The 20950-nt window shown below is 52.5% G+C and overlaps 3 protein-coding genes and 1 long non-coding RNA gene across 10 annotated transcripts in view; 2 read left to right on the forward strand and 2 right to left on the reverse strand.

Annotated features, from left to right (window-relative positions):
• The window catches only part of ASCC1 (activating signal cointegrator 1 complex subunit 1), a 40982-nt gene extending 34289 nt beyond the window's left edge, over nucleotides 1–6693 (reverse strand). For all 3 annotated transcript variants that reach the window (XM_030487696.1, XM_030487698.1, XM_030487697.1), the window contains exons 1-5: nucleotides 6637–6693; nucleotides 4661–4782; nucleotides 3804–3903; nucleotides 2763–2860; nucleotides 1114–1292 (exon numbers count right to left, since the gene is read on the reverse strand). In XM_030487696.1, coding sequence (XP_030343556.1) covers nucleotides 1114–1292; nucleotides 2763–2860; nucleotides 3804–3903; nucleotides 4661–4769 — 486 coding nt within the window. In that variant the 5' untranslated portion in view covers nucleotides 4770–4782; nucleotides 6637–6693. The remainder of the gene's footprint in view (nucleotides 1–1113; nucleotides 1293–2762; nucleotides 2861–3803; nucleotides 3904–4660; nucleotides 4783–6636) is intronic.
• Nucleotides 6444–13410, forward strand: ANAPC16 (anaphase promoting complex subunit 16). Of its 4 annotated transcripts, none has more exons than XM_030487704.1 (4): nucleotides 6444–6520; nucleotides 8291–8448; nucleotides 10624–10698; nucleotides 12556–13410. In XM_030487704.1, the coding sequence occupies exons 1-4, from the start codon at nucleotides 6465–6467 to the stop codon at nucleotides 12669–12671; spliced, it is 405 nt and encodes a 134-aa protein (XP_030343564.1). In that variant the 5' UTR covers nucleotides 6444–6464; the 3' UTR covers nucleotides 12672–13410. The 4 variants fall into 4 exon arrangements, with proteins under 4 accessions (XP_030343564.1, XP_030343563.1, XP_030343566.1 ...); XM_030487703.1 differs by having other exon boundaries at nucleotides 6455–6520; nucleotides 8291–8595; XM_030487706.1 differs by lacking the exon at nucleotides 10624–10698 and having other exon boundaries at nucleotides 6455–6520.
• Nucleotides 13411–13675: 265 nt separating this feature from the next.
• Nucleotides 13676–15358, reverse strand: LOC115608610. Its single transcript, XR_003991599.1, has 2 exons — nucleotides 15206–15358; nucleotides 13676–14378 (listed from the first exon to the last, which is right to left on the reverse strand). It is a non-coding gene; the product is annotated as an uncharacterized LOC115608610 (long non-coding RNA).
• Nucleotides 15359–18877: 3519 nt separating this feature from the next.
• On the forward strand, nucleotides 18878–20376 carry DDIT4 (DNA damage inducible transcript 4). 2 transcript variants are annotated; one of them, XM_030487701.1, is made up of 2 exons: nucleotides 18878–18999; nucleotides 19217–20376. In XM_030487701.1, the coding sequence occupies exons 1-2, from the start codon at nucleotides 18903–18905 to the stop codon at nucleotides 19690–19692; spliced, it is 573 nt and encodes a 190-aa protein (XP_030343561.1). In that variant the 5' UTR covers nucleotides 18878–18902; the 3' UTR covers nucleotides 19693–20376. The 2 variants fall into 2 exon arrangements, with proteins under 2 accessions (XP_030343561.1, XP_030343562.1); XM_030487702.1 differs by having other exon boundaries at nucleotides 18882–18963.
• The last annotated feature ends 574 nt before the right edge of the window (nucleotides 20377–20950 follow it).

Here is a 20950-nt window from a genome sequence, read left to right on the forward strand (position 1 = left end):
TGAGGCTCCCTCGGTCGCTCTTGCCGCTCCGAACTGAGGCTCCTGGACGCTGTGCTTCCCCCCGCTCCGGTGTTAAAGGCGTCCTCTCTGGAGATACTCACCTCGGCAATTCAACTTGAGCAAGAACTTGTATCTCCCCAGATACCAGATAATTTACACCCACAGCATGAAGACATAGGAACTAAACTTAAGCTCTGGTAGCTGCAAGATTGTATTTTCCCCTTTGAAAGGCACAAGCAGAAGTGATGGACATGAATGTAAGAATATCAGCCCCCCAAACCCTGCTGCTTGTAAACAATCTAACTTGTGGCAGCCACAAAGAGGAACTCTTCTCTCTAGCCTAGAGATGTCTTTCCAGCAGAGTCAGAGGATATAGCAATTTAATGACACCACTCCCTCCCTTCAGCCTGGGCCTGTGCATTGACATACCACTTCTGTCAAACTAGAAGCATGCTAAAATAAACCAGGGAATACACAGCTTTCACTTCATTCTGTTCCTCATTTCCCTATGCCTAACTATTTCCTGCTGCTCCCAGTGATCTGAAGGCAAGTGGGAGGGACTGTCAGCACAAAGTCTCTTGGGGAAGAAGGGAAGCGATTAGATTTGCAGGATGGCATGTGCTACCAAGTCATTTCTTGCTCAGCTCCGGTAATGACACCCATCTTCCTTTACTGTCAGTAACCAAAACAAAAGTGAAATAGAAGCAGCAGCAAACTTGTGAATTCCTATCTGGTTTCATGGTTGTGTAGAAATCATATAGAACATAGAAATGTCCACTACATTATTTAGTAGCTTTCCTATTAAGAACAAAAAACCCCAACTCTCTTTTGAATCTTAGATATCTTCCAACCTAGGAAAATCTCTAAGGAGAACAGAGTATTTTACTAACCATTTGCTAAGTAAGCCATTCCATTTTCCATAAGATTTCGCAACAGCACTGAACTAATTCACAGCAGATCCACCAACTTAGGTAAAAGGCCTGTTAAAAATACATTCAGGAAACAGAACAGAATAAGGCCTTCAAGGTAAATGCTAAAAAGCTATCTCAATAAATTAAATGGCAGTCTGCTGAAGGGCTCTCACTTGATTTTAATTCCCATGTGGATCCTTACCTTTGAGCATTTCTCCAACACTTCTTCCTTAAACTGCAGGAACTTCTCCTGGATGGTGGGCTGGTTGAGAGCCAAAGAAAGGAAGTGTGTGAAGGGCTGCTTCTTACGGAAGCTGTCCAGGAGAACATCAATCCGCGTTCGGGCAGAGATGACACCGCTGCGATGCTGCCCAGTAATCACTACAAGGAAACAAAGCAGTACCTGTCTCGTTTCTGCGAAGCTACAGTGAGACTCCTAACACCAATGCCCATGCAAAATAGAGAGTAATTAAATGGATTGTGATTTTACATGATACTTATCCATGCACTTTAAAATATCAATATTGGAGGATATTGTGAAGGTAGGAACATTTCACCCAGAAGATGCAAGGAAGGAATTAGAAAAATCTGCACAGCAGCACCTCTCTCCTGTTACCCCCGGGCTCGCTGAAGAAGCATTAGGAATTAAACCCTCAAACCATGCACAGAGAAATCTTGCCAGAGTGCCTGCTTGACTTAAAATGCCTGACACGGCTGTGCTTTCCCCTGTACAGACAGGATGATGCCATCAAAAGTATCCCTCTGCTCTCAAGAAAGTCAGCTCTGAGTGCCTAAAAAACCAATAACTAAGAGTCTATCATTTCAGCATCTCTTCAGATTTCTAGAGCATTATTTCAAGTTTTCACAAAGGCAGTCAAAGTGAAAAAGAAAAGAAAACCTATTAAAGATCAAGATGGCCTATATCGTCTGTGCATGCACTTCAAGGCACCAAAGAGAGAACACTTGAGCTTGAAAGGAAAAAACTGCAAGTAGAAAAATTTGGCTTCCTATTATTACATGTTTTCAACATCTCTCAACCTTCCTAACAGTCCTTCACAGTTCTCAGGAAGAATTCAAGATACACTTGTTGAGAAGTACTGCTACGTTCCTGTGCAGCACCACAGCTGGATCCGCCCGGTCACTTTTTCCTCACAGCTCTGTCATGAATGTAAGTGTACAGTGTGCCATTTATCACTGGGGTGTGTGTAATGGCCCCTCCAGAGAGCCACTCAGGCAGAAACCCCCATGGGCCAGCCACGAAGAGCAATGCCTTCTCTCTTTTTAAGTCACTGGAAGCAATGAGAAGGAACATACGGTACCAGAAAGCCTGCTCTCACTATCAGGATCAAGTGACTACACCAGAAAGGCAGCAACGTCATCAAACACTTCTTGTATTAAAGCAGATGCTGAAGTTTATTTTGTGCATAAGTACACAACATGGTAACTTTTTCTGGATGTGTATTGCAGTTTCCTATTAATGGAAATGGTACAATTTTAAAAACAAAACAAAAAATCCAACATATTCAGGCCCAAAGTTCTCAAGACAGTCATGTGAGGCCCAGAATTTACTTCAGTGAGACTATTCATAAATAGTCTCACTGAAGTAAATAGCTTAAAAATAGATATTTTTTCCCCCAAAAAAAACCTTACAGTGCTTTATAAGGATTTAAAGACAGAAAAAAATAAACTCAGGAGAAAAGTAAAGTGATTTTCCCAGGGCCATAAAGTGACCCAGTGCCATGTCACAAGCAGGAATTAAAGGAAAAACACCTCCTGTGCCTCCTCCCTGCTAAAATTGTGTATGCGCAACAGCTGATGAGAGAACCCCCATTCTGTGCATGTTAAACTCACCAATTTCTCCTTCCACTCCAAGCTTGGGAATGCTGATGGAGGTTCGAGTCTCTGTTTCTAGTCTTTTCTTGGTTTCCCCTTTCTTCCCAATGATGTACCTGAGGCACAAAAGTGCAAGAGAGTCATTCATACAGTGTCCCTGGGCCACCCTCCATCAAGTGTGGCCAGCCAGCAGATTAACAATGCCACAGATGAACCAGGCTCCGAGCTGGCTCCAGGCAACTGGGTTCCCCCACACTAGGGATCTCCGTGCTAGAGGGATGAACACACGCAGCTCCATGAGCAGGACTCGATCCAGCTACAGAGGCTGCTCCCAAGATGCTGCATGTGATCGGCCTAGGACTATGGGACAATGCTGAGCTGTGGCTCACAACTAACTTAAGCTAAAATAAGTCAGTTGTCCATGACAGATCTGCCCAGCACATCCTGCCACAGCTAATTTGTCTGCTGGGTTATCCCTTTTTCCCATTACCTCAGCTGATGAAGAACTAAGGGCTCTTTTTCTCCTTTTTGCTTTGCTCAAGCATCCAAACACACAACAGAACCTTTTTCCTTCCCTATATTGCAGTAAAACTATTCAACCAATAAAACTGTCAAAATAACTAGATAAAGCTTTGAACGCTACAGGCATCCCAGTAAACATCAGACTGGAGTCAATAGTCAGTTCCAGTCGTGTGTGCTTTCTCTCAAAGCTTTCACAAATTCCCCCTGCCAAGCTGCTGGCCCCAGTTCTTCCTCCCCTTCTCCCACCCTCGCTGATGCTTTTATGTTCAAGGGAAGAGAAGCTCGAAAACTCTCCTGCCAGCAAGAAAGCACCACCTGCTGTCTCTGTCACAGGGAAGGCTAGGAGTCAAGCATGGCACAACTGTACTAGAAAGGCATTGCCAATTTTCCCTTCCCAAACGCTAAAATCCACATCCACATAACATAATACATTTCAGAGATCCGGTGCTTACCCCAACCTCAAAAAAAAAATATTCTGCACTCAACCACTTCCTCAGCTGGCGGCAACTCAAATAAACCAGAAACACACAGGCTCACTTGTATAACAGGCTGGGAACCTCCACTCTGCACTGGAAGCCTTTCTCAGTCTCTTCCACCACAAAGGCATCACAGGGCTCATCTGCAGAGTCACTAGGGCCTAACAGAAAAAAAACAACAGACCTTGTAAAACCTCTGTAAAGTTTGGCAGCGCTTTATGTAGGACAGTAGTCTCACAGCCTTCTTCTCCCAAGGTTAAATAAAGGAAGAAATGGACCCCTCTCTGTTGCAGCTAACTGCTTTTTATTTCACCTTACTACCACCTCCAGAAAACATAATGACTGCTTCTAAATCCGCCACGCTGGGAGGTGTAGGAAAGTGGTAGTTACAGCCCAGGTTTTCTCTTAGCTGGAAGTTGTGCAACTACCCAGTGGAAATAGTCTCTTCTGGCAGGGTGGAAGCTGCAGCCCATTCAGAGACCTGAGCAGGAATTTAAACTCACAGAAGAATACAAATAAAAGGTGAGGATAGTTTCGGTTCAAGGGCTCAGGTACAGTGTTTTGGAAATCAGAAATTCTCATACCCTCGGCATGGGGGACCCACAGAACCAATCTGTTTTCCTCTTTTACTAGAAATCTTTCACGGCCGGCAAGCAACCTGACAGTCAGCAGCACAGCCACCCAACCCACATTAGGTAACTGGGATTACATCCACAATTTGGTCAACAGGATCATCAGGGACCAACACAAAGCATTTTTCTCCCTCTTGAACACTTTGCTTCACCACATGGGCAGGTCCTTGTGCACATAAAGACATCGGAGATGACACCAAGAGCTCCCTAGATCCCCAGTGTCGACGCTTTCACCTGTAACGTGTCCTGATAGCACCACAGTCACCCCTCAAGACTCACTCTTTACCTGCACAGAAATCATCCTCCTCTTCGAGCTGGTAGGCCTGCTCTTGAATGACATTCTTCCTGTATACTCGCCCCCCAATCCTTATCAGGGTGGGCCGCAGAACGTCCATCCTGCTCCTTCTCCTAATGCAGAAACAAAGACAGCTTTGCTAACATATGCCAACAAAAGGTAAATTTCACTGTTTCCTCAAGAATAATTTGTAAGTGGCATCTGCGGAACTCTGAGGGGCTCAGCAGTAAAGAGAGACATCTGTACCTCCAGAAGAGCAATACCTCCTTCTATGCATATGTATGAGAGACTTCAGAAATGCAATATCCTCTCAAACCTTGCCTCACTCATTCAAAGACTAATTTTATGAGAACTTACAACTTACAAAGAATACTTTTTGTCAGCTCATGAAGCACAATCAAGTAAAAATGGGATATTTAAGTAATGTGAGATACATAATGAAGCATCAAGGTTTTGCCCCGCAAGGAGGTCAGCCCCAGATCACCACTCTGCCTGAAACTCACAGGGTTTAGCTAAAACTCCCTGCGGCCTCAATCAATGTGCCTTATCAGCACCACTCAGGATTGTGAAGTTTCACCTCATTATTTTCCACAGCCTCTTGCAAGGATTCTCCTACATCACTGACCTCTCTCAAAACACCTGATATCCTCCATTTATTTCTCTCTCAAAAGCCCAAGGAGCTTTTCAAAAGCAAATCCAGTTCTCTGGATGTGGTTGGGAGGCAGCTGGGGAAGGGACACAAAGCACTGTGAGGGGCTTACAGCACTGCTGTAAGCGGTTACACCTCCTGCTCCACCACAGAGCACTGCAGTAAGATTGAGGCATAGGCATAGAAGTCTTGCCCTGTCCTGCATTATTCCAAACAACATCAGAAACATGGGGCACAGACTTATACTTTTTATGGCGGAGAACACTGAATGGTGCAAAAGCAAAGAACTGACGGTCATCTGCAGACTTCACACCTTCGGTACTTAAATGTCTATGTTCACTGAAACTGTTAACGTTGCAAATCTCAGTCTGCCTTGCTTTTAAAACAGGAATTTTTGTTACTCAGAAAACAGTCTCCACCAAAAAAAATTGCCTTCATCACCTGATATTACATTTAACTAAAAAGGCCTTCCTGTAGCTCAATGAAAGAAGTGCAGATGTAACAGCCTCAGGCTGCATGAGGGGAGGTTTAGACTGGATATTAGGGAAGATTTCTCCACAGAGAGGGTGGTCAGGCATTGGAACAGGCTGCCCAGGGCAGTGGTGGAATCACTGTCCCTGGAAGTGTTCAAAAACCTCGTAGATGAGGCCCCCAGTGACATGGTTTAGTGGTGGTCTTGGCAGTGCTGGGGTAATGGTTGGATTTGATGATCTTAAAGGTCTTTTCCAACCTATGTGAACTGTGCAGAGAGGAAGACAGAACAAGCCATGGGAAAAACAAAAAAATAAATATATGGTTGTTGGTGTTTTGGTTCCACTCAGGCTTTGGACTTTCTGTTGTTGTTTTTAACGGCAGCGCCCGTGTCACAGCTCCTTGATGCAAGACTTCAGGAGCGGCCACACCTCACTGCCCCGGCAATGCCTGCCAGCCCCACCCGCACGCAGGGACAGGACCGCGGTCAGGGCGCGGGGCCCGAGGCGCGGAGAGCGGCGCGGAGGGAAGCCCAGGAGGCCGCCCCCCACCTGCCTCAGCCGCGGCGGGTCACGGCGGCCGTTACCAACTGCTCCCGCCAGCCCCGCCCACCAGCCCCCATTCCCGACGGAAGTAGGAAGGGGCCGCGCGCGGCGCGCGCCCGCCCGCCCCAGAATGCACCGCGAGCGCGATCACGCGCGCCGCCTGCGCCAAGCCGTCCGGGCGCCCAGGTGAGGTTCGGAGCGAGCGGCGCGCCCCGGGAGCGGGCGGGGGGCGGCCTGGGAGGAGAAGGGCGCTCGGCTGAGCCGGAGTGGGGAAAGAGGCCGGCGGCGGAGGCCGCACTCACCGGGAAGCAGCTCTCTACGGAAGCCGGGGAGGGGCCATCGTGCCAGAGGGTGGGGTGGGGTGGGGTGGGGTGGGGAGGGGCGGGGCCTGGGGCGGGCGGTGCATAGCGCTGCGACGCCACCGAGGCTGCTGCCCCTCTCGGCGGGGGTATGGTCAGGTAGCGCCGCTCCGCATGCGCAGTGCCGGCAGCCCCCTCCCTCCCCCCCCCCCCGGCTGCTGTCTCCGTCCAAGATGGCGGGCGGCTGAGGCGCTGAGGGCGGGGGTGCGGGCGTCGCCCTGTCCCGCCGCCCCCCGGCTCTGCACCTGCCTCAGTGCATCTAAAATAGAAATCCTGAACCTATACCGAGGAGTCCGCCGTGTTTGCAAGCCCGGTCAGCAGCATTTCAGCACAAACTGTCACATTGCTTCCTTCAGGAGTGGGGAGCAGCGCCTGCTCAGCGTTGTTGAGGAAGGTGTTTCTGGACGTATCATAACCATATTGAAGGTTTCTTTTATTCAGCCAGTGTTCTTCACAGCCTCTAAGCCCCCAGCCTCATGCAGGCTGCTGCGCTGTTTTGTATTACAGTAAACAAGCTTGAGCTTCAGTGTGAATGAACATACAATCCCTAGTTGTGACAGCCTTTTAAACCCCTTTTTCTCCGCTAAATCCTTGAGTGCTTTCCAGAGGCAGCGTCTGCATAGTCTAAAGAGTCTGTACAAGTGTATTAACTTAAGTAGGATAACAGAAATGTATTAAACGGGCAGGATAATTGGGAAATGCTTATAAATGATTTGGCAGAGTAGCAAGTGCTGTTTCTTACAAGTGCCAAGTGACAGCTTTTTTACTATGGGAGAGGTATGTGACAAGTTTAAGTACACCATCATGGCAAAGTGTACAGCCAATTCCTCTTAAAAGCAAGGCTGAGAAAAGGGTGTGTGAGAGGCGACCAGGCTTGTGCTGTACAGGCAGGCGGATGCTCAGCCATTGCTGGTTTAGGTCAGATGCAGTGTTCCTAAAGCAAAAGCACATCTGGAGTGATACAGAGAGCAGTTGCTGCAAATGAGGCGCAGCGTGGCTTCGTGCAGGATGCAGCACTGGAACTGGCAGTCCTGCCAGCTTCCAGGTTTTTGAGGCAGCAGCACTTTTTCTGTTTGTGCTCCTGGAAACAAGGCAAAAAAGGAAAGGAAAAAAAAAACAAAACAAGAAAGTCTTTTTTATGGCCCCTGGGGTGCGGGAAGAGCACGAGACAGCTGAAGGCCGGTGAATTCAGGCCAGTGACCTGTACCAGGTTATTTTTGTGCATGCTCTGATCATCCCGCTGAGTTCCCAGGTCCCTTGTCCGAGGGGTCAGAGCATGGGTTACCTTCAGTTTCTGGGTGCCACCGCGTGGTGTGACAGCTAACTGCAGCTGTCCCTGCAGTGGGTGCACGCAGTGCGTGCGTGCAGCGGGCGCAGGCGGCCTCTCCTACGCATGCAGGGCAGCCTGGAACCACCAGCGCTTTGAGGCTGCCGAGCCGCAGAGGGGGGTGACAGCCCAGAGCTGTGCTCACTGCCTCTTCCTGGACCTCACTGCCTTCATCTGCCGTCAGATACGTGCGTGGTTGCTGGCTTTGTGCCCTGGGAAAATCCGAGATGCCCTTCCTAACTTGGCTTTGCTCCCTTTTTGTTCTTCCAGGCTGGGACGGGGTGAAATGGCAGCCTCTTCCTCATCCTCCTCAGCTGGCGGAGTCAGCGGCAGCTCTGTAACAGGGTCAGGGTTCAGCGTTTCAGACCTGGCACCGCCCCGAAAAGCGCTCTTCACTTACCCCAAAGGAGCTGGAGAGATGCTGGAAGGTGATTGCTCCTGCCCTTCTCCTTCCCTGCTGCTCCTGATATGCAAGCAGCCCTGCAAAGGAGTTGCTGAACTTGGCACCCTGCTGCCTTTTCAGACTTTAGCTGGCAAATGCTGGAGGGAGGGAGGAAGGAAGCACCAGGCCTCGGGTAGGTCCTGAGCTGCCTTGGCTCTCCCACCAGTTGTTCATGAGGAAGTGATTTTTCTGGCAGTCGCCTGTTTTTTAGCTCCATGACACTTCAGACGAGGAAGCAATCTACCTGAAAGGGAACATGACGGCGTTAATTGCTCATTGTTAGCTAATGCTTTGATGTTGGGCAGGAATTACTGTAAAGATAGCTGAGGAAGGAGTATTTTTCTTGGCAAAATGCGTTCTCATGTTGGATTTGACTGGGCTAGTACCGAAGGTAGCTTGTATCCCTGCTGGCCAGGAAACACAGGGCTTGTTTTTGCCCTCGACCCAAATAAAACCTTGCCACAGAGGTCTGCAATGGGATAAATCAGGACTAGACCTCTCTTTTAATCCTTCAGGGCTGAGCACGTTCCCCTTTCAGGCTCGATTTTGTCAGAGTGTTTCTGCAGGGCCGCCTGGAGAGGGCTGGGGCTCTGATCCAGCGCAGCATCTGGCATTTGGGTGCCCGAGCCTGCCACCCTCTTCAACAGGGCTGCCTGAAGGAGGACCCAGACACGTCGCAGCTGCATGTCCCTGCCCCTGCTCTGGGTGAGGGAGGAAGGGCAGGTCCTCCAGATGACAGGGTTACGCCAGGGTCAGTCTGCCTGTCTGTCTGCCAGCTCCCCTTGAACTTCCCGTGTCACCATGCCGCACACTTGACCGTGTGAGCCTGAGGTTCATTGGGGTGGCTGGGACTGGGGCTTGGGTGGCCCTGCAGCTCAGAAGTGACACGGCAGTGCAGGGCAGCTGGGAACTGATCACTACATCATTTAAGGACTGTTTTTATTACACATTAGAGGCCTTATGCCAGTCTATTGAAGTAATTATGACTGAAGGCTTGCTCATAGAAGTTAACGAGCCCTCAAAACAAAATAATGAAACACTTTGCATTACCAAATAGACAGGCAGCTAGAGAGCCACTCAGCAGGACAGCCGGGCTGGGGAGTCAGAGGAGAGGGAAGTGTATATTTGGAAATAGCACAGGGCAGCACCAACACAGCATTTCAACAGCTTGCAAGAGGATGCTCTGAGCACAACAAAATCCCAACTCATCCCTCGTACCTGGGATTCAGATTTTTCAGGGCCAGAGGTCTGTTTCTTCCCTTAGTCTTTGAAATCGCTTCTCCCCTCGTTTTTGTGGCATGGAGCTTTTAATTGATTTTGCTTTGGGTTGACCTCTTTACCGGTAACATGGCAGTTTGTCTGCTCTGGCTGGTATCAGCAACCTAACACTCTCCCCGTCACGGGAAGCTTTAGGTTAGGTTTTTAATGTCTGAGATAATAGGTGGTAGAACACCCGTTCTTTCATCAGGTGGGTGCTAAAGGGGTAGCTGCATATCCGTTTCTTGTTCAAAATCCTCACTAACTGACTGATTTTTATTCTTATTTTAACTATCTTGCTTATTTTTACATAAACCCTTAGGTATTTTGGGATTTTTTTAGAAGGAAGGAGTACAAGCTATGTCAGTACTTGGCAAACAATTAGCTATGTATTCCAGATTGCTTTATTTCTGAGGCAGTTGTGTGATCGATTACTGACTTAGATGGCAAGAGATACACATTATTTGAAATCCTTTATGCGGGGTTATGGTCTAAGCCTGTGGGAAATCATAAAGCATTACAAGGACAGAAGCGTCTGAGCCTCGAGGGAATCGGAGACTGTCATAGTATTAGCTGGCTTCTCCTTAGCTTACCTTCTATTTAAAATGGGCTAAAATTGCTTGACAGAGGGGATGTAACAGAATATCAGCCAGGATGTCTCCCAGGTGGCACAGCCATTCCCCAGTGGCACTGGGAGCCAGCCAAAGCCGTGCGCAGGATTTGAGCACAGGGTCACAAGGGCTAGAAACCGGAGGACTGCATGCTCAGCGCAGGGGAAAGTGTCGGAACAAGGCAAGTAGGGAAACCCACAGCTCGGACATAAAAATAGAAGGTTGGTGGCACTCATTTAAGGCTGCTCAGTCTTAAAACTCAGATTAAACCACCTCCCTTCTTCTGTTTACAGATGGCTCTGAAAGATTCCTCTGTGAATCTGTCTTCAGCTATCAGGTTGCATCTACATTAAAGCAAGTGAAACACGGTAAGCACCAAAGCGCCGTCTATTTTAACTGGATGTTGATCAGGAAAGATGGCAGGGGAGCACAGAGAAAAGGCTGACATATTCTCAGGTGCCGACCACAAAAAAGCAGAATAGCCTTTTAAGTTGGCAAATTAAGGAGAAGTCAGGCCATCATCAAGTCCTTTGCAAGCCCTATGCAAAGCGAGGAGAACCCACACAGCCTGGGTGGGAACAGGCTGTGCCTTTCGAAGCTTGTTTTTCCATTGCTGTGTGCTGTGCTGCCTTCGCGAGAGGTGAGGCCAGCAGGGGAGGTTATGGGCAGGAAACACCCACACTCTGATCCTGGCCCAGCGCTGGCTGTCTCTATGGCCCCAGGCACACAGACACTTGATTCCACCTTTGTTTCTCTGCTGAGCCCAAGCCCTTGTGATTTCAGCAGGGTCAAGCCAGGTTTCCAAAGGTGCTCAGGAGACAGAGACGCAGATGCCTGGTGTGGCGTGATGGGGCTGACTCCACTCCCTACCTCCCTAAGGAAGAGCCTTACATCTTGTTTGAACTGCTTCCCTCCTGGGGCCTTTGCCCAGCTGCCTGTAACCGAATGATGGGCTTGACTGCATGGCAACTTTCATTCTTAAGTCACTGGGCAGAGCTCAGCACCAGATTGTGTCTGCTGCTTGAGGGTCACATCCTTTCTTGTCCCCACCTCTTGTCAGCTAGAAATGGGTACTTCCACGTGTTGTCTCAGACCAGTGAGATTTCCTGTCCTACACCAGCAAGGGTTGTCAGGAGGACAACCTGGGGACGTGCAGCAGACTGTAAGGCTGTGCTCCTGTATTTCTGAACTGAAAAGCAAAGCCAAGCTTCACAGCCATTGTTTCCACAGCCCCGGTGCTACTGTGGCTGTAGCTACCAGGGGCTGCTGCACAGACTGGCACCCTGATAAGCACCAGCCTTTGAAACTCATTTGTGGAGCACCAGTTGCCTCCCCTTAAGAAAGGGGAAAGGCTTAAAAAAAGATTTAGGTCATCATTTTTTGGCTTGTTTGTTTGACATTTCCCAAAAGCACTCGGCTGCAGGAGGTGGAGTGAGAACAGTCCCTCTTAAAAGCACCCACTGCTGCAGTCAGCATAAATCATGCGCATTTCATGTTACGCCTCTTGCTAGCAAGTCAGCTGTGCTGGGCCGTTCTTCCAAGAGGCCGCTGTGCTGTTAAACTTAGAGCAGAGCCAAGAGAAGAACGGGCTGTTCTCATCTCCCTACCGTGGCAGGCAATTTGACTGAAAATTGAGCCTGCATACCCAACACACAACTGGTTTTAAATAAAGCTGAGAGGAAGAAGTTGTCTTGGGGATCCCCAGGGAGACAGCCTGTCTCTCCATGGGGACCTTTGTGTCATTAGCATACTCTGATTGCAGAGCCTTTCTGCTGGAGTCATCCAGGCCCTCCTCAAAGGACCTTCATTAAACGAGGAGTTCCTTGTGCTGCATCCAGCTCTACCGTGGGCTGACCAAGCTCTCTCTGAACTTCTCTGTTCTTTTGCACTATAAATATTTATGTTAAAGAAATGAGCTTCATCCTGTTCTCACCCCCATACACTAATCGGCCTCGTGCTTCCCTGTTAGGACTTGAATTTAGACGGCATGGGCAGGGATGGGTAAATACACACTGAGCACCGGACAAGGCTGAAAAGCCTGTTCCTGCTTTCTCCTGAGGTCTCACCGTTTGCACAGGGCGTCATGTAGAGTGGGTTTGTATTCAAATTGGCTCGGTGGGTTTTATTCTGCTCTGTTCCCCATTGACAGCTGGGAATTTGCATCTAATTGAAAGGTTTAATTGCGCTGTCATTGCAAACCACAGTTACCTTTGAACTTCTCACAGATCAACAAGTCGCACGGATGGAAAAACTAGCCGGTTTGGTGGAGGAGCTGGAGGCAGATGAGTGGAGGTACAAGCCAATAGAGCAGCTCCTGGGATTCACTCCCTCCTCGGGCTGAGCGTGTCTTGGATTGCTGCTGTCAGGGAGCAGAAGAAAAACATTCTCTGGCCTGGCTTCAAAACACCCCCCCATTTATCAAGATGCTGACAGCTGCATCGGCAGGACTGGGCTTTTGTTGTGGGTTTTTTTTAAGTTGAGAATGGGGATCCCCCCTAAAGCTGCCAGTAAATGGAAATGACGGGATTCTCCAAGTCCTCTGCGGTGTTACGGACTGGCAAGGCTCAGTTTCTGTAACTTAGAAGGTAGGATCAGTTTTACAGAACTTGGAGAATCACCTTATTGCTCACAGAGAAGGGAAGACTTACAGTGTGTGGTGGTGAGGAAAGCAACCCTGACACTTGGCGTGGCCTTTCCCTGTGCGTGGCCAAAGGACTGGGTGATCGGCGGGCTGGGAAGCCCATGTGCTTGCCGCTCAAGCTGGGCCTCTGTAGAGCAGAGGTAGGCTGCCCTGCCAAAAACGCTCTTCAGCCCTAGCCATTGTTTTGGGGGATGAACAGGACGGGAACTGTCCCAGGTCAGTTGAGAGGGGGCAAGCGGTGACGCTTTCTGCAGGGGCACCTCATGTAGCACCGAAGCTGTTTTCTTTCCGTTGTTGTTTCCCTTGTGTCTGCACAGCAAGTGCTGGTAGGACACTGCTCTCTAATGCAGAAGCTGTATCTTTAATACCCTGAAACTCTTTTTTCTCTTTGTCACGTATTAGATTGCTCTGCAATAATAAAATAATTCTGTCTTTGAAACCGTTCGTCTTTTCAAAGCTTGTGCAGGGGGGTCTGATGAAAGAAACAGTCAGCTGTTCCGTAGGTAACAGGAGGTTTAATGAAGCTCAGAAGCAGCTTGGCTGTTACAACGGTCAGCTTAAGTTCAATTTAAAAGAAACCCTCTGAGAGGAACCAAACCACACTTGCTTTACGCTCAAAACTGGATTGATTTAAATCAGATTTTAATCCTCATGTAGCTCTGCCAGCAGAAACCCCTTATTTAAATCCATCCATTTTAATCATCTTGTTTTTCATTTGTACTTCACTGCTGTTCTTGAAGGGAACTGGATTTCTATTTTCTGGCAGAACCATTTCAACATGTTCATTTTTCCACTGATTAGAGCCTCAACACCACGTTTTTTTCTAGCCAGCAGAGAGAGAGGCTCAGCACTGTACTTAAGTAATTACACCATTTATTGCTCCAGATGCCCAATTCTTCCATTTTCAACATCTTATTTACAGGATGATTTTATTTTTACTCACTATTTCAGTCCAGCCACATCTGGGTTGAAACAGATTAATCTCAATCCATCTCCATCATAGTTATATGACCAGCAGTTTCTGTTAGCTAAAACTAAGGCGGGGGGGGAAGTATGCAGGGACGTTCTGCATTTGTTTCTAAATTAGCTCTGGTATCAGAGTCAGCTTTTCGTGATCCAGAGCCACATGCCACCCAAAAGCCAGCCCCAATCTGCAGACGAAGCCCCGGTTCCAGCTCTGCACCCCATGGAAAGCCACTGTACGGTTTCTGAAAGGGTGTCTGGGCGTTCTCACGTATGGCTACAGCTCAGCTGAGACGTGTCCCAGCCCGGAAAACCTCCTCCCGGTGCTGGCAGACCGCCAGCCCCTGCACTGTGGGGCCTCCTGCAAAGTAAGCCGGTCCTCTGTCGGTATTGCTTTAAACATGATGGCATTCGGTACTAAACCTCCATCCCCGCGGGGCTATTCTGAAAAGAAGGGAGTGTTTCAATCATCAACCATTTTGTTTTAAATCATCTGGTTTTAATCCTTACTCCAGACACCTAACTTACCTTTGCCAAACTCGCCAGAAATACCCCCTGTATCAAGACAGGGTTTGGGAACGGAGCTGCGCGCCTTCTGCTGCTGCTGCCACAGCAGTGCCCTGAGCCCCCCGCACTCGCCTTGAGTCCCCCCTGCTTGCCGACCCTACGTGCTGCAGCCGGCGTAATCAGATGCAGAAAGAGCGTTTCCTTTTTACTGCTCCACCTGAAACTTTTCCACTCCGCCAGCCCTCCAGGGACACTGGGGGATTGGTGCCTGTGGCTCTGCTGGCAGGATGCAGTGCCCAAGCATTGCCCACATCTCTCCGCAAGCCCAGTGCGTGCCAAAGGTTCTGAAATGAGGGGCTGAGATTTCTCTGAGGCAGCCCCCACTTTGTCCTCCACCCGTTCCTTGTTTTCCAGCTGTTTCTCAGTGGTGTGCTGGGCTCATGGCTGAACAGAGCAGGAGCAGGGAACATCCCGGCTCCGTGCAGTACATCGCTTGTTTGTATGCGCGCCCAGCACCAAAATAGACACATGTGCGAGAGCCACTGAGAGGAAGTGAAAAGTTCAGCCTGTACAGTACTACAAATGCAAAAACATGTTGTTGGCTGTTCCCTCCTCCTGCTCAGTAAACACTTTATGTAAGGCAGCGAAAACCAGAGGGATTGCTGCATGGTAAACTAAAAAATCCCTGTGCTCCCCCTCCTCCAAACACACGTTTTCCCTGGCAGCTGGAAACCCCCCAGCTGTCCTATTTCTGCTTTACAGACCTGTGGGGCAGAGCCGGTGGCAATTATTCCTTCCTGGGCTTTCGAAGCCCTGTTCTCCCTCGCCTCGACGGTCTCTGCAGCATCGCCAGGGGCTTGGAGAGCCGCCCGGGGGCTATTTGGAGGCTGCAGCTGGGAGGGGAGCGGCAGGGGGCAGGGAGCCCATCAGCTGCGAGCAAAAGTTGATGCCGGGAGGGGAGGGAAGATAAAAAAAAGCTGAACAAAGAGCCCTGTTCAGGGCTGCTGGTTGGTTTTCCTGTGGGTGCTCGCAGCAGAACGTTATGTACCGCGCACAAGCCCCGCTCACGCCTCTCCTCCCCGGCTCCTCACTGCTGGCCCCGGCCCCAGTGCTGGCCGTGGCGCCAAGGCACGCGCTCGCCCTGTGGCCTGGCCAAAGCACCCGGCTCCGGGGGAACCTCTGCCCACACCCAGGCCGCCGGACCGAGGGGCAGGCCCCCAAGCACCGGCTCACGGCTTTTGCCTGGGACAGGCAAATGAATGAACTTGGGAGATGAATTTCACAGCCCCCACCGTGCAAATGGCACAATGCCAACCCGGCACTTGGCCTCTCGGCTGCCAAAACCCGTCCACGGTTCTCCTTGTGTGCACGTTCCTTGTTTCTCCGCCTGACTCCCGCAGGTCGCGGGCAGGCAGCCTGCCTGCAGCTGCTTGTCCTGGGGGCGAGAGACAGCCCGAATGGTTCGGCTGTGGTGGAGACCTGCCCAGCCGGCGGCACGCCGGGACCTGCCGCGGCGTCCCACGCAGCCGCAGCCTTCAGCTCGCCCCTGAGAGCTGGCCCCAGGCTTGGTGCGGTGGTGGAGGATGTGTGGGGTCACCCCTTCTGTGCCCATCACCCCCTGCCACCACTGGGGACCTCGTGACTGCAGACAGGGCCGGAGAAGGTGCCAAAGGCACCACCCTGCAGGCACTTAGGGGACACCCTGAAAATCGTGGCCTCATTCCAGCTCAGTCCCTTTGTTACATTCCCCACTTGGATACAGACAATCACAGCAGCCTCTGTGCCAACCCCGGCTGGCAATCGTGTGGCCAAAACAATGTGTAAATCTACCTAAAAGCAGCTTTTTGGGCCATGGCGCTGCTGAAACCCAGTGTGAATTGAAGATGGGGACTACACCATGAGCAGTGGCAGCCACCCCATGGGGTGCGAATGTGCCTCCCGGCATATGTGAGGCACGATTTGCACTCAGTGTGCACAGAGGCACTCACTGAGGCCCCCCAACCGGTACAACCCTCCCTTCCTCCTCCTCCTTCTCCTCCGCTCCCTCCCCCTGCAGCCCTGCAGAACTGCTGAGCTCAGCACATCCTGGGCAGGGGCCCAGCCAGGACCCTCCCCAATGCCAGCCACCCTGACAGCTCCGGCTTAACCCTTTGCAAAGCCGGCCAGGCAGGAAATGGGAGTCACGGAGCAAATCTCATCGGGGGGTGTGGTGTGTGTGTGTCCCACAAGGCACAGCTGGCCAGGAACAGGCTGTCCAGAAAGTTTCACTCATCATCCTGAACCCCCTCTGCTCTCCCCAGAAAGGACGGCAGGTCAGGAGGAAAGACACGCTGCTTGGCCACAAAAATCACGCTGGGTTGATGCCAGCAGCAGTGCCTGGGGAGGGGAAGCGCAGGGACTACAAATACTGTAGTTAAAACTTTGCTTTCTAGCCCCAAACCGTTTCTAGAGGCTCTGGGTTGCAGTCTCTTTTGGGAAGGAAAAGGAGCTGCAAGCCCCGCATTGCCTCCCTTCCCAGCAGAAGTGTGAGTGAGCAGCATCATGTTAGGATTATTTTATTTCAGAGATCAAAAATCACATTTCATTTTAAAGCCTGCCATCACACCAGAGGCTGCCTGCTTCCCTGCCTACCAGGCAGTGTTATGGCAAAGAAAGAAAAATATTTATGCTGGGCTTCAGAATTCAAGCTTATTTTTAGCAAGGCGCCTTCCCTGTGGTCCTCTACCTCCTTTTCATTTATTTGCTGTTTCCCCCCTGTTTTGACCCCAAAGCCAGCAGTTCCTCATCTATTTTCAGCCTCACCCAGGGAACATTTGTACAAATCACTTGGTGGTTATGGGGAGAAAAATGCCGTGAGCTGGACTTTGTTAAAAACAGGATCCCAAGTGCTAGCCAGCCGTTTCTGAGTGTGTGTGTACATATTTCACTGCACTGCGCCCCGAGTGCACAAATATCGGTGTGTATTTTTAACAGCTGGGGTTGGTTCATGTTTTGTCCCAAAAAGCAGCGCAGTAGCCCTGCATGCCACAGGCGCAAGCCAGGGCTTGTTCCCAGCTCCCTGCACAGCCCCTCCGCCCCACTGCTCTCTGGGATGCTACTCGCTTCCCCATCTTGGGCCTCTGCTCCCGAAACAGCGATGGATCCAAGCCCTGCTTCTCCTCTGACCCCCCACTACAGCTGTTGGTGGGGTGTCCGGACCCTCACACCTGCCACCCAGCAGCTCCTGAGGGGGAGAGCTTGTTCCCTCCCACCACCACAGAGGTCACCGGCAGCAGAGACGGTGCTGGCATGGAGTGTCTGTCCCCCTCACTCCCGACCCACATTGGCTGTCCACCATCTCCACTGCTGGGCTGTTATCACTCTGCTCAGGAAGGACAGTACCCAAGATAGGTCCCGGAGTGACTTCAGAGTGTGCTCAGCTCCTCTGATAAAGCCACGGGCAGTGCGGCGGGAGCACAAACAAAGCCCTTTATCCCCAATTTAATGGGGCTCCCGCGCTCCTCAGGGTCTGGCTTCGGAAACGTCACGTACGCAGGGCCCGGCGCGCACGGACCTGCGGGGGGGGGACACCTCCAGAGCAGAGGGCTCGGAGCGGGACAGCGTCCTGACCCCATTCTGTGGGACCACGGGGAGAGGCAGACGGGGGTTACCCCAGCCTGGCACTGAACGAAGCCCCCGCACTCTGCTCTCACCTGCCTCAGCACCCTCCAGTTTTTAACACGTTTCACTCCAGCAGCCCTTGTTTTCTCCAGGAACCAGGACAACGCTGGCTGACGGGACGCCGGCACCCCCATCACCTGCAGAGCCTCAGGCTCTGGTTGGTTTGTAGCCAGACGCAGGGCAGCAGGGAACCGAGCCTGCCACGGCCCGTGGCTGCGCTGCCCCCGCCGCGCCTAGCAGGGCCAGGCGCTGCCGGGGCTCGTCACGCAAACACCGCCTGAAGACAATGGTGATCAGCGGGCACGTCCCGACCAGCACATACGAACCGCTGCAGCCCGTCACCTGCTGTCGGCTTTCGTGCCAGCCGGGGCGTGCTTCGCAGCACGGCGCGGGGCCGGGGAACGTGTGTCCACGCCGTGTGTCCCCCTGCCCGTGGCTGAACGTGTCTGAGGCCCAGCAGCGAGGCCTGCGAAGGGGTCTGGCCCCGGGGGCGCGGGCGCTGAGGCCCAGGCCCCGGCTGGGCGCTGAGGTGGGGCCGAGGTGAGGCGCAGGCCCAAGCCGGGCCGGGGGGGGTGCGGGGCGGGGCGGGCTGCCCCGGCACTCCTGACGCAACCCCCGGCGCCGTTTGCAGCGCCCGGGCGGAGCGGGGGGGGCGGGGCCTCCCGCTGTCACCGGGCAGGAGAGACGCCGCGGACGTGCCCCGCGCTCCCATTGGCGGGCGCGGGCGGGGGCGGGCCCCGCCGGGCCGGTCTATATGAGGCGGCGGCGCGGCGGTGCCGGGCAGAGCGAGGCGGTGGCGCGATGCCCGGGTTGTGGCACCGGCTGGCGGGCGGCGAGCCCGGCCGCCTGGAGACCTCTGACTGTGAGTCGCTGGGCAGCGCCTCCGGCTCGGAGGGAGGTGAGTGGGGCGGGAGTCACCCTTGGGTCCCTGGGGAATGGGGGGCACCTCGGGGAGTGTGAGGCTCCCCTGAGGGAGGTGAGGGTGCCGTGCCAAGTCCGTGTGTCACAGTTACAGCCCCGGCCCCCTGCCTCAATGTCCCTCCGCACCCGTGAGCCCCCAGCCTGTCCGCAGGCAGTGGCCCCGGAGCTGATCTTGTCTCCCATTCCCTCTGCAGATGCTGAATATGCTGACGGGGTCTCCCTGCCGGACCTCGACCTGCTGCATGACCCTGAAGATGAGCTGCTGTGTGCCAGCCTGATGGACCTGGTGCAGACCACGCTGGGCAGAGCCCCGCTGGGAGCCAAGCGCTGCTCCCGGCTCCTCATGCCGGCCCAGCTCCTGGCACAGGTGAGGACGGAGCTGCTGCGCTTGGCCTGCAGCGAGCCGTGTGGGCTGCGCGGGGCCCTCCTTGACCTCTGCGTGGAGCACGGCAAGGCCTGCCACGACGTGGGGCACATCACCGTGGACCCGGCTGTGGTGCCCACCTTCCAGCTCACCCTGGTGCTCCGGCTGGACTCCCGCCTCTGGCCCAAGATCCAGGGACTCTTCACCTCCAGTCCGGCTTTCACACCGCTGAAGCTGAGCACGGGCTTCAGGGTCATCAAGAAGAAGCTGTACAGCTCTGAGCAGCTGCTCATAGAAGAGTGCTGATGGGCTGTGCTGGAGAAGTGCCTTACCCAAGTGCTTTGGAAGAGCTGGTTAGAGCGTGGCGGTTCCTGGCAGCTGCTGTAGTTTAGGTTAGGCTGGAGTAGGGCTGTAGGTGGAAGTAGTTGGGGCAGGCGGATGTCCCCGCGGGGCGCCTGCTTGTGCTGGGGCATCCCCGACAGTGGAGCGGGCCAGGACACGGGCAGAGGTCGCTTCACACTGTCTGATTGTGGGGTGATTGCGGTGACTGCGCTCCCGGATGTGGCAGCCGGGCTGCTGGGGGCAGGCAGTCTCCTCCTGTTGGCTGATTAATCATGGGGTTTTTGTAACAAGGATTGTAATCAATGGGGTTTCTGGGGGAGGGGTTGTGTGGGAGTGAGTGACAGCTGAGCTGTAAGTCTGGATCAAAGGCAAAACCCTGCTGCTGGCATCTGGGCAGCTCTGCACGGGCTCCCGCTGGGGCAGGAGTGGGGGTCCGAAATCGCGTTGTGTCTTCAATTGTGAGAGGGGAGAGTGAATGGTGGGAGAGGTGACACAGGGATGGAGGGCAGGACCCCTCACCGTGACACGCTGTGGGCGCTTCATTGGTTACAGTTTACACTCCTACACTTGATGTTCAAGTGCAAGACTTCCTATGCAATCGTGTCGGTGGTTTTTTACTTTTCTAATAAAACTTGTCTTAATTGATAACGTGCTGTCTCTGTTGTCACTCTGGTTCAGAGAGGGATGATGCAACCTCTGTCTGACGGTGTGAAATCCCCTCCAGCATCCTTGGGAAGCCTTTTCCTGGCGGGTGGGAGCTGAAGGCTTTGGGAATGGGGGGGGGGAATCCTGCTGCGACAGCTCCTAATTGCAGGACATGGGGCTGTGACTCAGGGGAGCTGAGTCAGACCTGTGAGCCCAGCAGGTGCCTGCTCGTGCCTGGGGAGCAGTGCCTGGGCTCTCCAGCGAGGGGCTGCTGCTCTGCCCCGGGAGCTGGGGAGCGGGTGGGCAGAAAACCAGGAGAATTGGTTAAAATAGGGAGGGAGGGAGGTGGGGAGGGTCCCACCTGCTGGGGGGGAGAGCAATCCCCAGCTCCAAACACACTGCAGAAATGAGACCAATTACCCAAGCCTGCAATTAGAGTCACTCAGAGAAAAGGCTTTCACTAAAGGGTAATTAAGCTGCTTGGCAAATGAAGAGCCTTGGAAGGTGTGGGGGATAAAACCAGCCTGAAAAACCATCTCCATTCTAATGTGAGTTTGTTCTGGCTCAGGCTTCTGTT

Source organism: Strigops habroptila, chromosome 5 (genome assembly GCF_004027225.2).
Source record: "Strigops habroptila isolate Jane chromosome 5, bStrHab1.2.pri, whole genome shotgun sequence".
NCBI lineage: Eukaryota > Metazoa > Chordata > Aves > Psittaciformes > Psittacidae > Strigops > Strigops habroptila.

What these genes read in the sequence shown, in the direction of transcription:
- ANAPC16 (XM_030487703.1), top strand. Translation starts at nt 6,465, where the DNA reads ATGCACCGCGAGCGCGATCACGCGCGCCGCCTGCGCCAAGCCGTCCGG. An exon ending in CAAGCCGTCCGGGCGCCCAG is followed by an intron (nt 6,521 to 8,290) that starts GTGAGGTTCGGA and finishes TTGTTCTTCCAG; the next exon opens with GCTGGGACGGGGTGAAATGG. An exon ending in AAGGAAGCACCAGGCCTCGG is followed by an intron (nt 8,596 to 10,623) that starts GTAGGTCCTGAG and finishes TTCTGTTTACAG; the next exon opens with ATGGCTCTGAAAGATTCCTC.
- DDIT4 (XM_030487701.1), top strand. Translation starts at nt 18,903, where the DNA reads ATGCCCGGGTTGTGGCACCGGCTGGCGGGCGGCGAGCCCGGCCGCCTG. An exon ending in CGCCTCCGGCTCGGAGGGAG is followed by an intron (nt 19,000 to 19,216) that starts GTGAGTGGGGCG and finishes TTCCCTCTGCAG; the next exon opens with ATGCTGAATATGCTGACGGG.